Source organism: Carcharhinus amblyrhynchos, chromosome 6 (genome assembly GCF_965287045.1).
Source record: "Carcharhinus amblyrhynchos chromosome 6, sCarAmb.v2.hapA, whole genome shotgun sequence".
Lineage (NCBI taxonomy): Eukaryota > Metazoa > Chordata > Chondrichthyes > Carcharhiniformes > Carcharhinidae > Carcharhinus > Carcharhinus amblyrhynchos.
This window is the reverse complement of record NC_137329.1, coordinates 125,560,936-125,575,857: the sequence shown is the minus strand read 5'-3', so window position 1 is coordinate 125,575,857 and position 14,922 is coordinate 125,560,936. Positions and strand designations below refer to the sequence as shown.

The 14,922-nt window shown below is 43.4% G+C and overlaps 1 protein-coding gene across 2 annotated transcripts in view; it reads left to right on the top strand.

Annotated features, from left to right (window-relative positions):
- Nucleotides 1-11,720, top strand: part of scyl2 (SCY1 like pseudokinase 2) — a 66,225-nt gene extending 54,505 nt beyond the window's left edge. For both annotated transcript variants that reach the window (XM_080191427.1, XM_080191426.1), the window contains 5 exons: nt 161-261; nt 1,884-1,947; nt 6,580-6,675; nt 9,540-9,659; nt 9,879-11,720. In XM_080191427.1, coding sequence (XP_080047553.1) covers nt 161-261; nt 1,884-1,947; nt 6,580-6,675; nt 9,540-9,659; nt 9,879-10,604 — 1,107 coding nt within the window. In that variant the 3' untranslated portion in view covers nt 10,605-11,720. The remainder of the gene's footprint in view (nt 1-160; nt 262-1,883; nt 1,948-6,579; nt 6,676-9,539; nt 9,660-9,878) is intronic.
- Nucleotides 11,721-14,922: the final 3,202 nt, after the last annotated feature.

The window sequence follows — 14,922 nt, the reverse complement described above, 5'->3', positions numbered from 1 at the left end:
GATCTGGCTGTACTGGACCTCAGCCTGAGACAGCTGGTAGCACTGGTGCCTATTCCCCAACCTGTTCTCCCATGGTCAGCGCGGGATTGATGATTTTCAAAACTGTTTCTCTTCATATAATTTCCAAAAATCACTTCAAGTTTCTTTCTTTTTAATGTAGTTTAACTCCTTCATGGGCGTAATCAAGGAAATGTTAAGTAAGTTGGAGGCCGAGCACAAGACCAAACTGGAACAGCTACACCACATGCAGGAACAACAGAGGTAATGAGTGCTCGCAATGTGCTTTGTGTTCAGTGTGACAGCCTGCAGTCTGCTTATGCCACAGAGGCACATGGACTACTCGTGAGCTTCTAGGACTCTTGAGAGAAAGGGAGAGAGAGAGAGAAAGTTTAAATCCAGTGAAAACAGCAAATCTGCACTTTTTTTTAGCGATCATGTCTGTCCAAATTAACCTGTGCTGCAGTTCTTGTATCCCAATTTGGCAATAAAGGCTACTGGAGAAATTGCAGTGTTGAGTTTCAGAATTTGTTGACCGACTTTTCCATAGCAAGTATTTGGGGAAGAAAATGGTTAATTTTAAATGTTTTTTAAAAATGGTATGTGTTCTCACAAATTAAGAGAAAGGTGGTCACTGAGGCAGCCGTTGGTTACATGCTAAGTTTTGTTGGTTTCCCCAGATTCCTAAACAAGCAATTCATTAACCTGCATTGGCAGCTTGTTCTATGTTTTGGGATGTCGCTGGCCCCCTTTGCCTGTGAACCCAATGACTTCAAAAAAACAGTGTTAGATGTGGGGGGGAAACAAGGAAATCAGCTTCAGATCAGAAGGGTGTAATGCTAAATTCAATGATATTTCAGGAAATAAGACACACTCCTGAAAGCATGACAGATCATTTATTGCTTTTGAGGAAATATTTAAAGCAAGACCCTAAACTTGTAGTAGACTGCATTTGAGACAATTTTCTGTTAACGCCACTTATAGTAAAATGATTTAACAGTCATTAATCCAACTGCTCCCAAAATATTTTTGTCTTTTTTACATCAGATACAACGTATGAACACTATTACACTATTTCATGAGCTGAACACAGTTTTTACCTACCCTGTCCTTTCATCACTTTGGCAACCCCCCTACCAATTATGTCTGTCACGATTTTTTCTTGCTGACCTGCAATGTTTTCCTTGAGTCTGAAACAGAAGATTGTGTTCAAGTTGAAATTTCTTGTGTAATAGAGTAAATTAAATATAACTGTTTCCACGGTCCTGAGAGTCAACCACCAGAAGTTACAGATTTAAATGGTTGAGATACTAGAGGGGAGATGAGACATTATGAAGGAAACCATGATCTAGAATGCACTGTCTGAAAAGATGGTGGATCAGTGTAATTTTCAGAAAGGGATTAAATATATACTTGAAAAAGAAGATTGTGCAGAGTTAATGAGGAAAGAACAGGTGAGTGAGACCAACTGGATTACTCTGATAAAAGAGCTGACCCAGGAATAACAGGCCTAATGATTTTCAACTTGTCTTTTTCTTGTAAAGCTAATTTAAAAAGAAAATTGCTCAACCTTAGGTATAAACTACAACCTGACAAACAAAATGTTCACATCCGTGCTCTGGGAGTTGAACCCTCTGATTATTATTGGATCTGGTCACCAGTGTATTGGGGCTAATACTTATCTTTTAAGCAGCATGGCTATAACAGGTTATCTCGTCGTTATTGCTATTTCTGAAGCTTACTGTGTGCATATTTTCTACATTACAGCAGTTCACAGTTATTCCATTGAATGTGAACTACATTGGCACCCTCTGAGAGGTGCTATATAAATGCAGGTTCATTCTTTTTTAGGCCAAAACAACAGTGATGTTTTGTCTCTTTTTCAGAAGTTTGGATCTACCTGGCCAGTTCAGTAAAGTTGCTGAATCAAAGGAAAACACAGACAGTCAGGTAAGGTACAAGCTCCTGAGTGTAAGCTCATGAGAAATGCACAGTTTAAGAAAATGGTCAGCAGGCACTGGGATGATGAATGATCAGCTGTTGGTGCGAGTTTGGTTGTGGGCAGCAGAATTTTGGACACACAAGTAAGTTTTTAATGGAGGTTTTGATTTTCAGACACATAGCATCATAGAGGTTTACAGCGTGGAAACAGGCCCTTCGGCCCAACTTGTCCATGTGACCTTTTTTAAAACCTCAAAGCTAGTTACAATTGCCCGCATTTGGCCCATTTCCTTCTATATCCATCGTACCCATGTAACTGTCTAAATGCTTTTTAAAAGACAAAATTGTAGCCGCCTCTACTACCTCTGGCAGCTTGTTCCAGACACTTAGGAGTGGGGGATTGAATTTAGGAGTTGCAGCGTCATGTTGCAACTGTACACAACTCTGGTGCGGCCGCACTTGGAGTACTGTGTGCAGTTCTGGTCCCCACATTACAGGAAGGATGTGGAGGCTTTGGAGAGGGTGCAGAGGAGGTTTACCAGGATGTTGCCTGGTATGCAGGGGAGGTCCTATGAGGAGAGACTGAGGGATTTGGGGTTGTTTTCACTGGAAAGAAGGCGGCTAAGAGGGGATCTTATAGAAACATATAAGATGATTAGAGGTTTAGATAGGGTGGATGGTGATAGCCTGTTTCCTCGGATGGAGAAAGCTAGCACGAGGGGGCATGGCTTTAAATTAAGGGGGGGTAGTTATAGGACGGATGTCAGGGGCAGGTTCTTTACCCAGAGGGTGGTGAGGGACTGGAATGCCCTGCCTGCTGCAGTTGTAAATGCGCCTAGTTTGGGGGCGTTTAAGAGATTGGTGGATAGGTTTATGGACGAAAAGGGATTGGTTTAGATTAGTGGGTCAATGTTTTTTTTTAAAAAATAAGACTGGTCGGCGCAACATTGTGGGCCGAAGGGCCTGTTCCGCGCTGTTATGTTCTATGTTCTTACCACCTTCTGTGTGAAAAAATTGCCCCTCTGAACACTTTTGTATCCCTCCTCTCTAACCTTAAACCCATGCCCTCTGGTTTTAGACTCCCCTACCTTTAAACATAGAACACTACAGCACAAAGAGGCCCTTCGGCCCACGAGTTGCGCCGATCACATCAACACCTACCAATCTATAGACCTATCTATAACCTCCAATCCCATAAAACCCCATATACTCATCCAGAAGTCTTTTAAAAGACCCCAACGAGTTCGCCTCCACCACCACTGACAGCAGCTGATTCCATTCACTCACCACCCTCTGAGTGAAAAACTTACCCGTAACATCACTTCTGTACTTTTCTCCCCGCACCTTAAATCTGTGTCCTCTCGTAGCGACCATTTCAACCCGGGGAAATAGCCTCTGAGAATCCACCCTATCTATTCCTCTCTACATTTTATAAACTTCTATCAGGTCGCCTCTCAACTTTCGTCTCTCCAGGGAAAAGAGACCCAGCTCCCTCAACCTAACTTCATAAGGCATGCCTCCCAGTCCAGGCAACATCCTTGTAAATCTCCTCTGTACCCTTTCAATAGCTTCTACGTCTTTCCTATAGTGAGGCGACCAGAACTGCGCACAGTACTCCAAGTGAGGCCTGACAAGGGTCTTATAAAGTTGCAGCATTACCTCCCGACTCCTAAACTCAATCCCTCGATTAATGAAGGCCAGTACACCATACGCCTTCTTGACCACCTCCTCCACCTGCAAGGTCGATTTAAGAGTCCTGTGGACCCGGACCCCAAGATCCTTCTGCTCTTCAACACTACTCAGACTTCTGCCCTTGATAGTGTACTCGTTCATCCCGTTGGTTCTGCCAAAATGGACGACTACACATTTATCCGCGTTGAAGTCCATCTGCCACTTCTCCGCCCAGTCCTGCATCCTATTTATGTCCTGCTGCAACTTTTGCCATCCTTCCAGACCATCCACAACACCACCGACCTTCGTGTCATCAGCGAACTTACTTACCCATCCCTCCACTTCCTCATCCAGGTCATTTATGAAAATGACAAACAGCAAGGGTCCTAGAACAGATCCCTGGGGCACTCCACTGGTGACTGACCTCCATTCAGAAAAAGACCCATCCACAACCACACTCTGCCTTCTGCAGGCAAGCCAGTTCTGGATCCACAAGGCCAAAGGCCCTTGGATCCCATGCCCTCTCACCTTCTCAAGAAGTCTTGCATGGGGGACCTTATCAAACGCACTTTTTGGGAAAAGATATTGACTAGCTAATGGATCGATGCCCCTCATTATTTTATAGACTTCTGTAAGATCACCCCTCAGCCTTCAGCGCTCCAGAGAAAAAATGTCCCATATATCCAGCCTCTCTTTATAACTCAAACAATCAAATCCCGGTGGCATCCTAGTAAATCTTTCCTGCACTCTTTCTAGTTTAATAATATCCTTTCTATAATAGGGTGACCAGAACTGTACACAGTATTCCAAGTGTGGCTGTACCAATGTCTTGTACAACTTCAGCAAGATGTCCCAACTCCTTTGTTCAATGTTCTGACCAATGAAACTAAGCATGCCAAATGCCTTTTTCACCACTCTGTCCATCTGTAACTTCACTTTCAAGGAGCTGTGAACCTGTACCCCTAGATCTCTTTGTTCTGTAACTCTCCCCTTTGTAGTCCTTAAACTTGAAATTGTGATTGAATAAATGCAGAGTCAAACATGTCCTATTTGTTGTTTCAATTGTACCCTACTGTTTGGTATATTCCCAGCACCTTCAGTGTCTCCTGCTTTCACATCCTTCACTCTTTTCTGCAAATCTCCTTTGCCTCCAACTATCTTTGGCAAAGATTTCAAGCCCTCAGAGCTTTTTGGGAACAATCTCGTGAGGATGAATCTGTAGCTGTCAGAGCAGCAGGTAACAATCCATACAATATTTGAGCAAAGGTAGGTATTGGACCCTAGAGGAGAACCTGCAGTGGGCCAGGAAGTTCAGCAGACAGGAGAGTTACCGTTAACCCTCCTTTTGTCTTGTGCTCATGATCATCTCTCCTAGCTCCCACCTACTCTGAGCTAACTCTCTCAAATGAATTCTCCCTCTCTCTAATTCTGAAAAAGTCGTACGGATTTGAACCGCTAACTCGGTTTCTCTCTCCACAGATGCTGCCCAACTTGCTGAGTTTTTCCAGCATTTCCTGTTTCTATTTCAGAATTAAGTTGCAGATTAGCCACGATATAACAGAATGGTGGAAGAACACTCAGTGACTGCCGCTTGTTTCTAAGATAGTTGTGTTGCACATAATGCACTCAGAAGAACTCTGTCCTTTGTAATCCTTAAACTTTAAATTGTGATCGGATAAGTGTCGGGTCAAATTTATCAAAAATCGTTCTGTTGGTGATCTTTGAAGACTGGAAATTGCTTGTCAGTTTTAGTGCACAGTTCAGAATTACCACATGTTTTAAGAAAGCTTGACAATTTTTTGATATCTGCAATATGAAATTGTACCTCATTTTTAACCAAACTTCCACTAGAAATATTCCCAAAGTTGATTCAACCGTAACGATGAAAAGAGAATTGGGAAATAATTAACAAGGTAATGGGGACAGAGGAGGGGACCAGGATCAGTTAGCCCTAACTCAACCAGTGGGCCATCGTAGGTGTGATGGGCTGCATGGCCTCTTGTTTTGTGCCACTCAGTAGCAGTATGATGGGTGAAAGTTATCCTTTTAGCTATGATGTGGAGATGTCGACGTTGGATTGGGGGGTGGGCACAGTAAGAAGTCTCTCAACACCAGGTTACAGTCCAACAGTTTAATTGGAATTATGGGCTTTTGGAGTGCTGTGAAAACTCATGATTCCAAATAAAGCTATTGACTGTTAACCTGGTGATGTGAGACTTGTTAATATCCTTTTAGCTGTGGGACCTGGCTTTTGTATTATATTGCCTTTTTATCATTTAAAAAAAAATACACTCATGAAACTAACCATAATCTCCCATTTATCATGTCCTCTAGAATTATTCTGTCAGCCCATCTTCATCAATGTAAAGATTTACAACCTCACTGGCTGCATTGGGTATTCTTTGTTTTACTTTCTCGGTTTACAAAGGACTCTTTCCAGCCCTGGCAATTATGCAGCAAAAAGATCTGAGCATCTCAAACAACAGATTGATGAGGGGAAGAGATCAGAATCCATGCATTGATGATATGAGTGTGCTGGTATAGCTGGAAACTGATGAAATTTACCAGTGAATGTGTGCTTGCGTTAGGAAATCTGAAAAGAACGAGAGGAGTCAGTTAAAATATTTTTAACAAAAAGTTGGAATGCTTTATTGAAAGTAGCCACAGGTGGAGGGAGTGCTGTCATTTAAGGAGAATTATGTAAAAGTAAATCTAAACTGGAGGGTATTAGGAGGGGGCAGAAAATGGGATTAGAATCACAAGTGCTTGTTGAACTAGCATGATACAAGTGCGGTGCATCAAAAGGTCACCACCTCTGCTACAGTTCCTAGGATTCTGAAACTTGAATGGCTTGAGAGGGGTTTGTGGAAATTCTTTGTTTGGACCAGTTGTGCGCCTACCCCATCTGTACTTTAATTGATGGTTCTGTTCTGTTTAATTATTGATTTGTACTGTTGTCTTGCTAAATAGATTGACAAGATCTTCACCAGTTTTGGAGTGGATGTAAGTGCAGGAGCTAATAGGAAAGAGAATGGATCAGCCTCCAATTCACAGAAGCAGGTCAAGGTAAGGTGTACTTTGAAACAAGTCTTAGTCCTGATTTTACCATTCTGTGTGGTCTGGCTCAGTGGGCTGGGTTTTCTCAGCTGGGTACTGATGAAATTGGCCTCAATACCTTATTGAAACATATAAGATGATTAGAGGTTTAGACAGGGTAGATAGTGATAGCCTTTTTCCTAGGATGGAGAAAGCTAGCACGAGGGGGCACGACTTTAAATTAAGGGGGGGTAGTTATAGGACTGATGTCAGGGGTAGGTTCTTTACCCAGAGGGTGGTGAGGGACTGGAATGCCCTGCCAGCTGCAGTTGTAAATGCGCCTAGTTTGGGGGCGTTTAAGAGATCTGTGGATAGGTTTATGGACGAAATGGGATTGGTTTAGATTAGTGGGTTAGTGTTTTTTTTTAAAAGCTGGTCGGCGCAACATCGTGGGCCGAAGGGCCTGTTCTGCGCTGTAATGTTCTATGTTCTATGTTCAATACTCCACTGAAAACCTGGAAGTGGGTGGACACAGTTACAATCTGCCAAGAGGCGACCTATCAAGAAGCCCATCCAGTTAGAGATGGGTGACGGACAAGGGGAGTGGGAGGCTCAATAGGAGGACCGAGAACGATCTCCAAATGGATGCCTCCCCAGGGGAGTTTGATACTGCATGGTTGGGAAATGTGGATTCCCTGTTTGCCTTATGCATATGTTAAAATAATGAGGGTCACAGCTGGTTGGACAGGGATCTCTCCCCCCCCCTCCCCCAACAAGTCTGGTTTTGGTCTTTTGCGTTAGTGTCCTTTTTTTCCGCTTTGGACTCTCCAGCTCTGAGAGCAACCCCCTCCAGTCTTAGTACCAGGAACTGTGACCAGAGGGTTCCTCAGATGGTGGGGGTGTGGGGAAGGGGGGGGGTGGCTTTTTGGTAGTATAATTAGTTGTTAGCCTAAACGGAACTTCCAACATTCTTTCTTCTAAGCCCACCCTGGGATGTTTCCCCATAGAAATGCAGTGTCAGGAACATATAGAAAAACACTGGACTTGGAAGCAGGAACAGATCGTTCAGCCCTTCGAGCCTGCTCCACCATTCAATAAAATCATGGCTGATCTAATTGAGGTCTCAACTCCACTTTCCTGTCTGCCCCAATAACCCCTGACTCATTGTCTTTGACAATCATTAATCTAACTGAGCCTTGACCTAAAGACCCAGCCATCACTACTTTCTGGGAAGAGAATTTCACACAACAATAACTCTGGCAGAAAACATTTCTCCTTATCTCTGCCTTAAAATAGAGATCCCTTATTCTTAAACTGTCCCCGTGTTGTAGTTTACCTCATAGAAGAAAACATCCTCCCAGTGTCAATGCCATCAAGTCCCAGCAGGATATTTTATATTGTAGGGAGCTGTCTCAGAATGGCTCTCCGCTCTTTTCAGTCTCCATCTCTGCACAGTCGACTGAGGGAATTCAGTTCACAGTGCCGTGGTATTAACTGTGACTCAATGCGAAGTATCCTCTCAGGTCCCACTTCAGACTCTGAGCTCACAGTGTTAGGGTCCGGTGCTGTCACCACTGCTTACGGATGTGCTACTGACTGAGGGCCTCCAGTGGCTCCCTCGGGTATGGAGTATCCATGGTACTATTTTACAGAGCTGGGGTATTCTCCCCAGTGTCCTGACCAATTTTAACCCTGACACAGGACCACTATATACAGATTAGCTGGCCATTTATCAAAGATTGCTATTTATGGGATCTTACTATACAGTAATATGGTTGCTGCGGTTCCTACAGCATTGACTATACTTCAATAAAGTGCTTCACTGGCTGTCCAGGTCATCGTGAAAGGTGCTTTTTGAATGCAAGCTGCCTTTCTGTCCTAGACTGTCTGCCCACGTTCTCTGCCATTGTTACCTTTTGTAGACTCTAAGGAAGGAAGGAGAAAGGTTGTTTGATTTTAGAAATGGAAGGATCCTCACCTATGCTTTTTCTGTGCCTCATGATGACTACTGAAATAGTGGTGGCTTCTTCCTCCTTGATCTCCTGTTAATATTCCCAGCCTATGTACATTCCCGTTGTCTCGTTCTTCAAAGAAATTTACATTCATTCTTCACGTACGAGTGTCTAGGTGAGACTCCGAAAGGAAATGGGGAGCTGAGATATTTGCGGGTTCTGATATAGTCCAATTTAAAAATGGTCAGGCAAAGTGATTGAAGCAATGTGGTTTCCAAGGTTTTTAATAAATAAGGGCATAGAACAAACTTAAAACTGTACAAATCAGTGGTTCGGACTGAGCTGGAATACTGTGGTTAGTGTTTTGGACATTTCCAGGAAGAATGTCCAGGCAATGGAGAGGAGACAGGATTGATTCAGTAAGGTAGTACCAAAGGTTTAAATGTGAGGATTGATTGGAGAAACTTGGGACTATTTCTCTCAGAACAACGTTGTGAGGATGTAGTGAACATATGAGTGGTTTTGTTCAGGGAAATAGAGAAGAAAAACTATTTCCACCGGTCACCGAAAAGAACAAAAAAAGAGCTTGGAGAATTTCTTTTGATTCAGAGAGTTGCTAGGAGATGGCATTCTCAACCAAAGACAGAATCCATGATAACTTTAGCAGCTGTAGGCCTAAGGGGAAAGAACAGGGGTCTAATTGGAGAACTCTGTCAGAGAGTCAGAACAGCTATATGAACTGAAGAGACTCATGTGATGTGAGATTCTTTGAAAAGGAAAGTGGATAAAAATAATTTGAAACACAGTTTTCTTCCGGCTGTTTGGGAAGTATTGCTCTTTCAGATGCCCAGCATGGGCCTGGTGATCTGAACAGCTTCCTCCTGTGCTGTTAAATTATACCATTTTGTTAAATAATTTTAACGTATTCTCTTCTGCATCCAGGCTCCTCTCACAATGGAAGAAAAACAGCGACTGGCCAAAGAGCAGGAGCAGGTTCAGAAACTTCGAAACCAGCAGCCCCTTGCCCCAAAGGCTGTTAAAGTTTCAGCCCCTAGCAAGCAGGTACATCTTTGTGAAGCCGTCAACTCTTGGAAGCACGTCAACAGCCTAATTATTCACTTTATTATCGAGTTATCCATTTATAAAATATGTTTTATATTCTGTAATCTATGAATATCAAACAGTGTAAAACTGCCTTGGACACCGGTTGCTATGTTGAAATGATTTCCGCTGATAAGCTTTTGAACACGTCTTCCCTTTTTCTTTTTTCTCTTTTCACAGACCAAAGATTTGACAAGTAGTTTATTAGAAAACATGTCCTCCATGAACTCCCTTTCCATGAATGCATCCAAGCCTGGTCCTGTGCAGTCTGTCTCCTCGAGTGGTTTCTCCTCACCTTCCCCAGTCAACACTAATATGGGGTTCAGTGGTTCCAGCACTAGCCTGAATTCTTTGGGAAGCATGAGCAATGGTATGGGGTTCAACACTTCCATGGCGTTCCAAACTACGTACGGCAACAGCATGGCCATGGCTGGCACAGGACAAAACTTCTATGGAAGCCGAAGTGCCACAGGAATCAGCAGAGTGCCCATGTCATCGGCAGCCAACCTGCCAACCTACTCCAGCATGGGCGCACTGGGCCAGCCCGGGCCTGGATCCATTTCACAGCCGGGCAAAACTGTAGATCTCTCGGCTTTGGACAACCTGCTGGGCCCTCAGAAGAACAATAAGGTCACCTTGAACCAGATGGCCCAGCCAATGCAGAAGCCACCAGCAGCTCAGAACCAGTGGCTAAAGCAGTTTGTCCCGGCCCAAGGCTCGCCAGCCACAAACAGTCCAATGGGAGGGGCTCAGCCCGGTGTGATGGGGCAGCCCAGCTTCACCATGACCTCACTACAGGCCAACCCATTCATGTCACCCCAGGACTTCACACAGCCGAGCTTGCCAACGAACTCTGTGCAGCCCAGCAGCTCTGCTAACAACGACCTGAAAGATCTGTTTGGCTAGTATTTATCCCCTCCTTTATTGCAGACCTTTTGAAAGCGGGTCGCTACCAATTAAACATGTTTCAGTTCCACTTGGGTACCTTGTGCTTTTATACAGAAGTTTGTTCCTGTTCCATTTTTGCTGCTGTGAAATCCATACGGCCTTACACAGTAAAAGCCACACAATGCCTCAAAAAGTAGCAGTTCCCCATGTGTCGTAAGTGGTCTTAGGTAGTGCAAGTTGTCATTTTGGCAGTTTTTTCCTGTGAGAAGAATGTCCACTTTATACTTCCAAGCCATGCTCTGTTTTAGTTCCATTTGGTAAGAAGCTTTCTGTCTGGGACCAGTTCTGCAGCCTTAATGAATGTACAGCAATATTAGGCAAAGCAATTTTAATTTATTCTACATGTTGCTCCAGTTCTTGTACAGAAGTGGCTCTGGGGGTTCACTTTGCCACCTTAGCACCTAACAGACAAACCAAAATCACCATGAGGGGAAAGTCAGATGACTTGCAGTGAAGCCCGTTCTCTCCATTTCTTTATTGTTATGCAATAAATAAATGTGGCCCAAGAGATGAAGACAGTTTTTTTCCAAACTGGCTGAGCCGCGTGTCAAACCCCCTTGTAAAATACTCACTGCCGTTCTGTACCTCAGGGATATAGAAGTGGGCAGTCCAAAGTAATTGAACATATCAACATTCCTGTTAATCCTAGATTCCAGGCACCTGAGTGTCTTCTGAAATTGTCCTTAGGTTATTTTTAGATATTCTGTTTGATTGTAATGGTTTGGTGAAGATGAAATATATTGTGCACTATTTTGTGCATTGGTTACTTCCTGTCTCTGTCTAACTGTAAGTTTGTGATGAATTCTGTGATAGTTTGTTCAAAGATGCTTTGTCCAGCATGGCAATATTGTACATCTTTGCTGAATACTGCAGGTATTTAAAGAAAAAATAGAACATAGATATTCTTGTACCAAATTACAGATCAGTTGAAATGTGCAGTATTCAGCAATAATAAATCGGTTTGTACTGGAACAAAGAAATAACTGGTATTGTTTTGGCACTTAGAAAGTGAAAATACCAGACTGGGGAAAAAGAAGCCTCTTACAATGTTTAACATTAAAAAGGAAAAAATGAGTCTGCATTGTGTATGTGTATACCTGCGTGCAGCTTTTCCATGGTGGGAGAGATGAGCGAATTAACAGTTATGTAGTGATCCCCATATTCTCTAGTGGGGGAGGGAGAGGTATCGGTGTATAATCTGAAGCTTACAAACGTATTCATGTCTGAGATACAACAGGTGTAACTTGAAGGCTGTGACCCATCCCTGCTGTAAATCATCAGTTCCCCACACAGCAATTTTGCGCAAAATGGATTATGATTGATAATAAGTTGATTAGATTTAGGCTTCATCCTGATTTTAGATATCATTGACTGACTGACTGACTCAGGAAGTTGAGAGTTCAAGTCCCATTCCAGAGACTTGAACACCAGATCCAAACTGATGCCCCCTGTCTCAGACAGTGCTGGATTGGCTGCGTTGTCGCTTTTCAGATTAGATGTTAAATTGAAGGCCCATAACCCCCTCAGGTGGGTGTAGAAAACCCTGAGCTGCAGTATTGAAGAAAAGCAGGGGAGTTTTTACCTGGTAACGTTCAGCAACATCATTAAAACTGCTTGATTATCATTCCATTGCTGCTTTTGCAATCTTGCTATGTGCAAATTGTTGCATTTTCCACAAGGAGTGACTTCAGTAAGAGTACATCATTGGCTCATATCCTGAAGTTGTGAAAGGTGCTTTATCTGATTTTGGTGTCAGTACCCGATCTGGAATAGGCAGTCTAGTCTAGTTGCTCTGAAGTAAAGACAACCCCTTTCTCTGGATTTGCATTATAATCTTTTCCTGGTGTTGAGAAGCAGAAGCTGCTAGATCTCCACCTGGTTCCACCTTGTTTGACCTTCCACCTTCCTGCCATGAAGACGTTGATCAGTTTGGCTCAAAGCCTTGATTGGACGAGCTATGTATGTGATGTGTACATGGAGGGAATGGAATTGACAAGTCAAACTACCCTATTGAACTGTAAATATTTGTGTTGACCTGCTTGATAATTACTGACAGTAGCTGATAGCCATTCTGCAGTAATATTTTTCAATATGTAATATATTACCTGGTCTGAATTTAACCTGGGAGCCCTTCCTCTCAGTATCACTTTACTGTATTTGTTTTAAAGGTTGGATTAATTGTTGATAATGTGCTGAATTCACAACCAAACGGGCTAAGAATGACCAAATGTGATTGATTTTACAAAATTTATTCAGGAAAGTAACTGTAGCAATGGTGATTGGAAACTGCCCCCAAATAGGAGATACCATTTAGCCCGTTAACCTTGTTCCACCATTGAATGGGATCCTGGTTTATCAGCAGCCTAACTCCATATACCTAATTTGTTCCATTACCCTTAATATCAATCTATCAATCCAAAAAAAATTCTATCACTAGTTGCCATTTGTGAAAGTGTTCAAAATTTCTGTTACCGTTTGTTTATGAAGGTTATGAGCTATGAGGAGAGGCTGAATAAACTAGGCTTGTATTCGTTAGAGTTTAGAAGAATGAGGGGAGATCTCATTGAGACGTATAAGATGATGAATGGGATGGATAGGATAGAGGTGGAGAGACTCTTCCCGCTCAAAAAAGACAGTAGGACTAGGGGGCACAGCCTCAAGATAAAGGGGAGGCGGTTTAGAACGGAGTTGAGGAGGAACTTCTTCACTCAAAGGGTGGTGAATCTCTGGAATTCTCTGCCCGTTGAAGTGGTGGAGGCTGCCTCGCTAAATATTTTTAAGAAGCGGGTTGATGGGTTCTTGATAAGAGAGGGGATTAAGGGTTATGGGGAGAGGGCAGGAAAGTGGAACTGAGCCACGACAGATCAGCCATGATCTTATTGAATGGCGGGGCAGGCTCGAAGGGCTAGATGGCCTACTCCTGCTCCTATTTCTTATGTTCTTATTTATTTTGTCACAAGGCTTACATTAACGCTGCAATGAAGTTACTGTGAAATTCCCCTCGTCACCACACTCCGGTGCCTGTTTGGGTTTAATGCACCTAACCAATACACAAAAACATAGAAGATAGGAGGAGGCCATTTGGCTTTTGAGCCAGCTCCGCCATTCATTACAATCATGGCTGATCATCCAACTCAATGCCTAATCCGGCTTTTTTCTCCATACCCTTTGATCCCATTTGCCCCCAAGTGCTGTATCCAGCCACCTCTTGAATACATTCAATGTTTTGGCACCAACTACTTCCTGTGGTAATGAATTCCACAGGCTCACCACTCTTTGGGTGAAGAAATGCCTCCTCATCTCCATCCTAAATGGTCTACCCTGAATCCTCAGACTGACCCCTTGTTCTGGACTCCCCCACCTTTGGGAACATCCTCCCTGCATCTACCCTGTCTAATCCTGTTTGAATTTTAAAAGTCTCTATGAGATCCCTCCTCATTCATCTGAACTCCAGCGAAAATAATCCTGGAAATAACCTGGTCAATCTCTCCTCAAACATCAATCCCACCATCCCCAGAATTAGCCTGGTAAACCTTCACTGCACTCCCTTGAGAGCAAGAACATCCTTCCTCCAAAAAGACCAAAACTGCACACAGTAATTTAGGTGTGGCCTCACCAAGGCCCTGTATAATTGCAACAACACATCCCTGCTCCTGTACTCGAAACCTCTCACTATGAAGCCAACATACCATTTACCTTCTTTACCGCCTGCTGCACCTGCACGCTTACCTTCCTTGACTGGTGCACAAGGACACCCAGGTCCCTCTGCACACTCCCCTCTCCCAATTTACAGCTATTCAGGTAGTAATCTGCCTTCTTGTTTTTGCTTCCAAAGTGGATAACCTCACATTTATGCAAATTATACTGCATCTGCCACTGATTAACCCACTCACCCAACCTGTCCAGATCATTCTGAAGGATCTCTGCATCCTCATCACAGTTCACCCTCCCACCCAATCTGGTATCTTTCAGATTGTGGGAGGAAACCGGAGCACCTGGAGGAAACCCACGCAAACACGGGGAGAATGTGCAAAGTCCACACGCACACTGACCCAAGCCAGGAATCGAACTAAGGTCCCTGGCCCTGTGAGGTAGCAGTGCTGTTGTGTCAAACTGTCTCCTAATTTCAGCCCTGAAAGGTCCGAATCTAACTTCCGCCCCTTCCCCTATTCCTAGACTCCGCAAATAGCAGAAATAACCTCTATCTACCATATTAGATCTACTTAAAATCTTGAAAACTTTAATCAAATCACCCATAACTATTTAACCTCAAGAC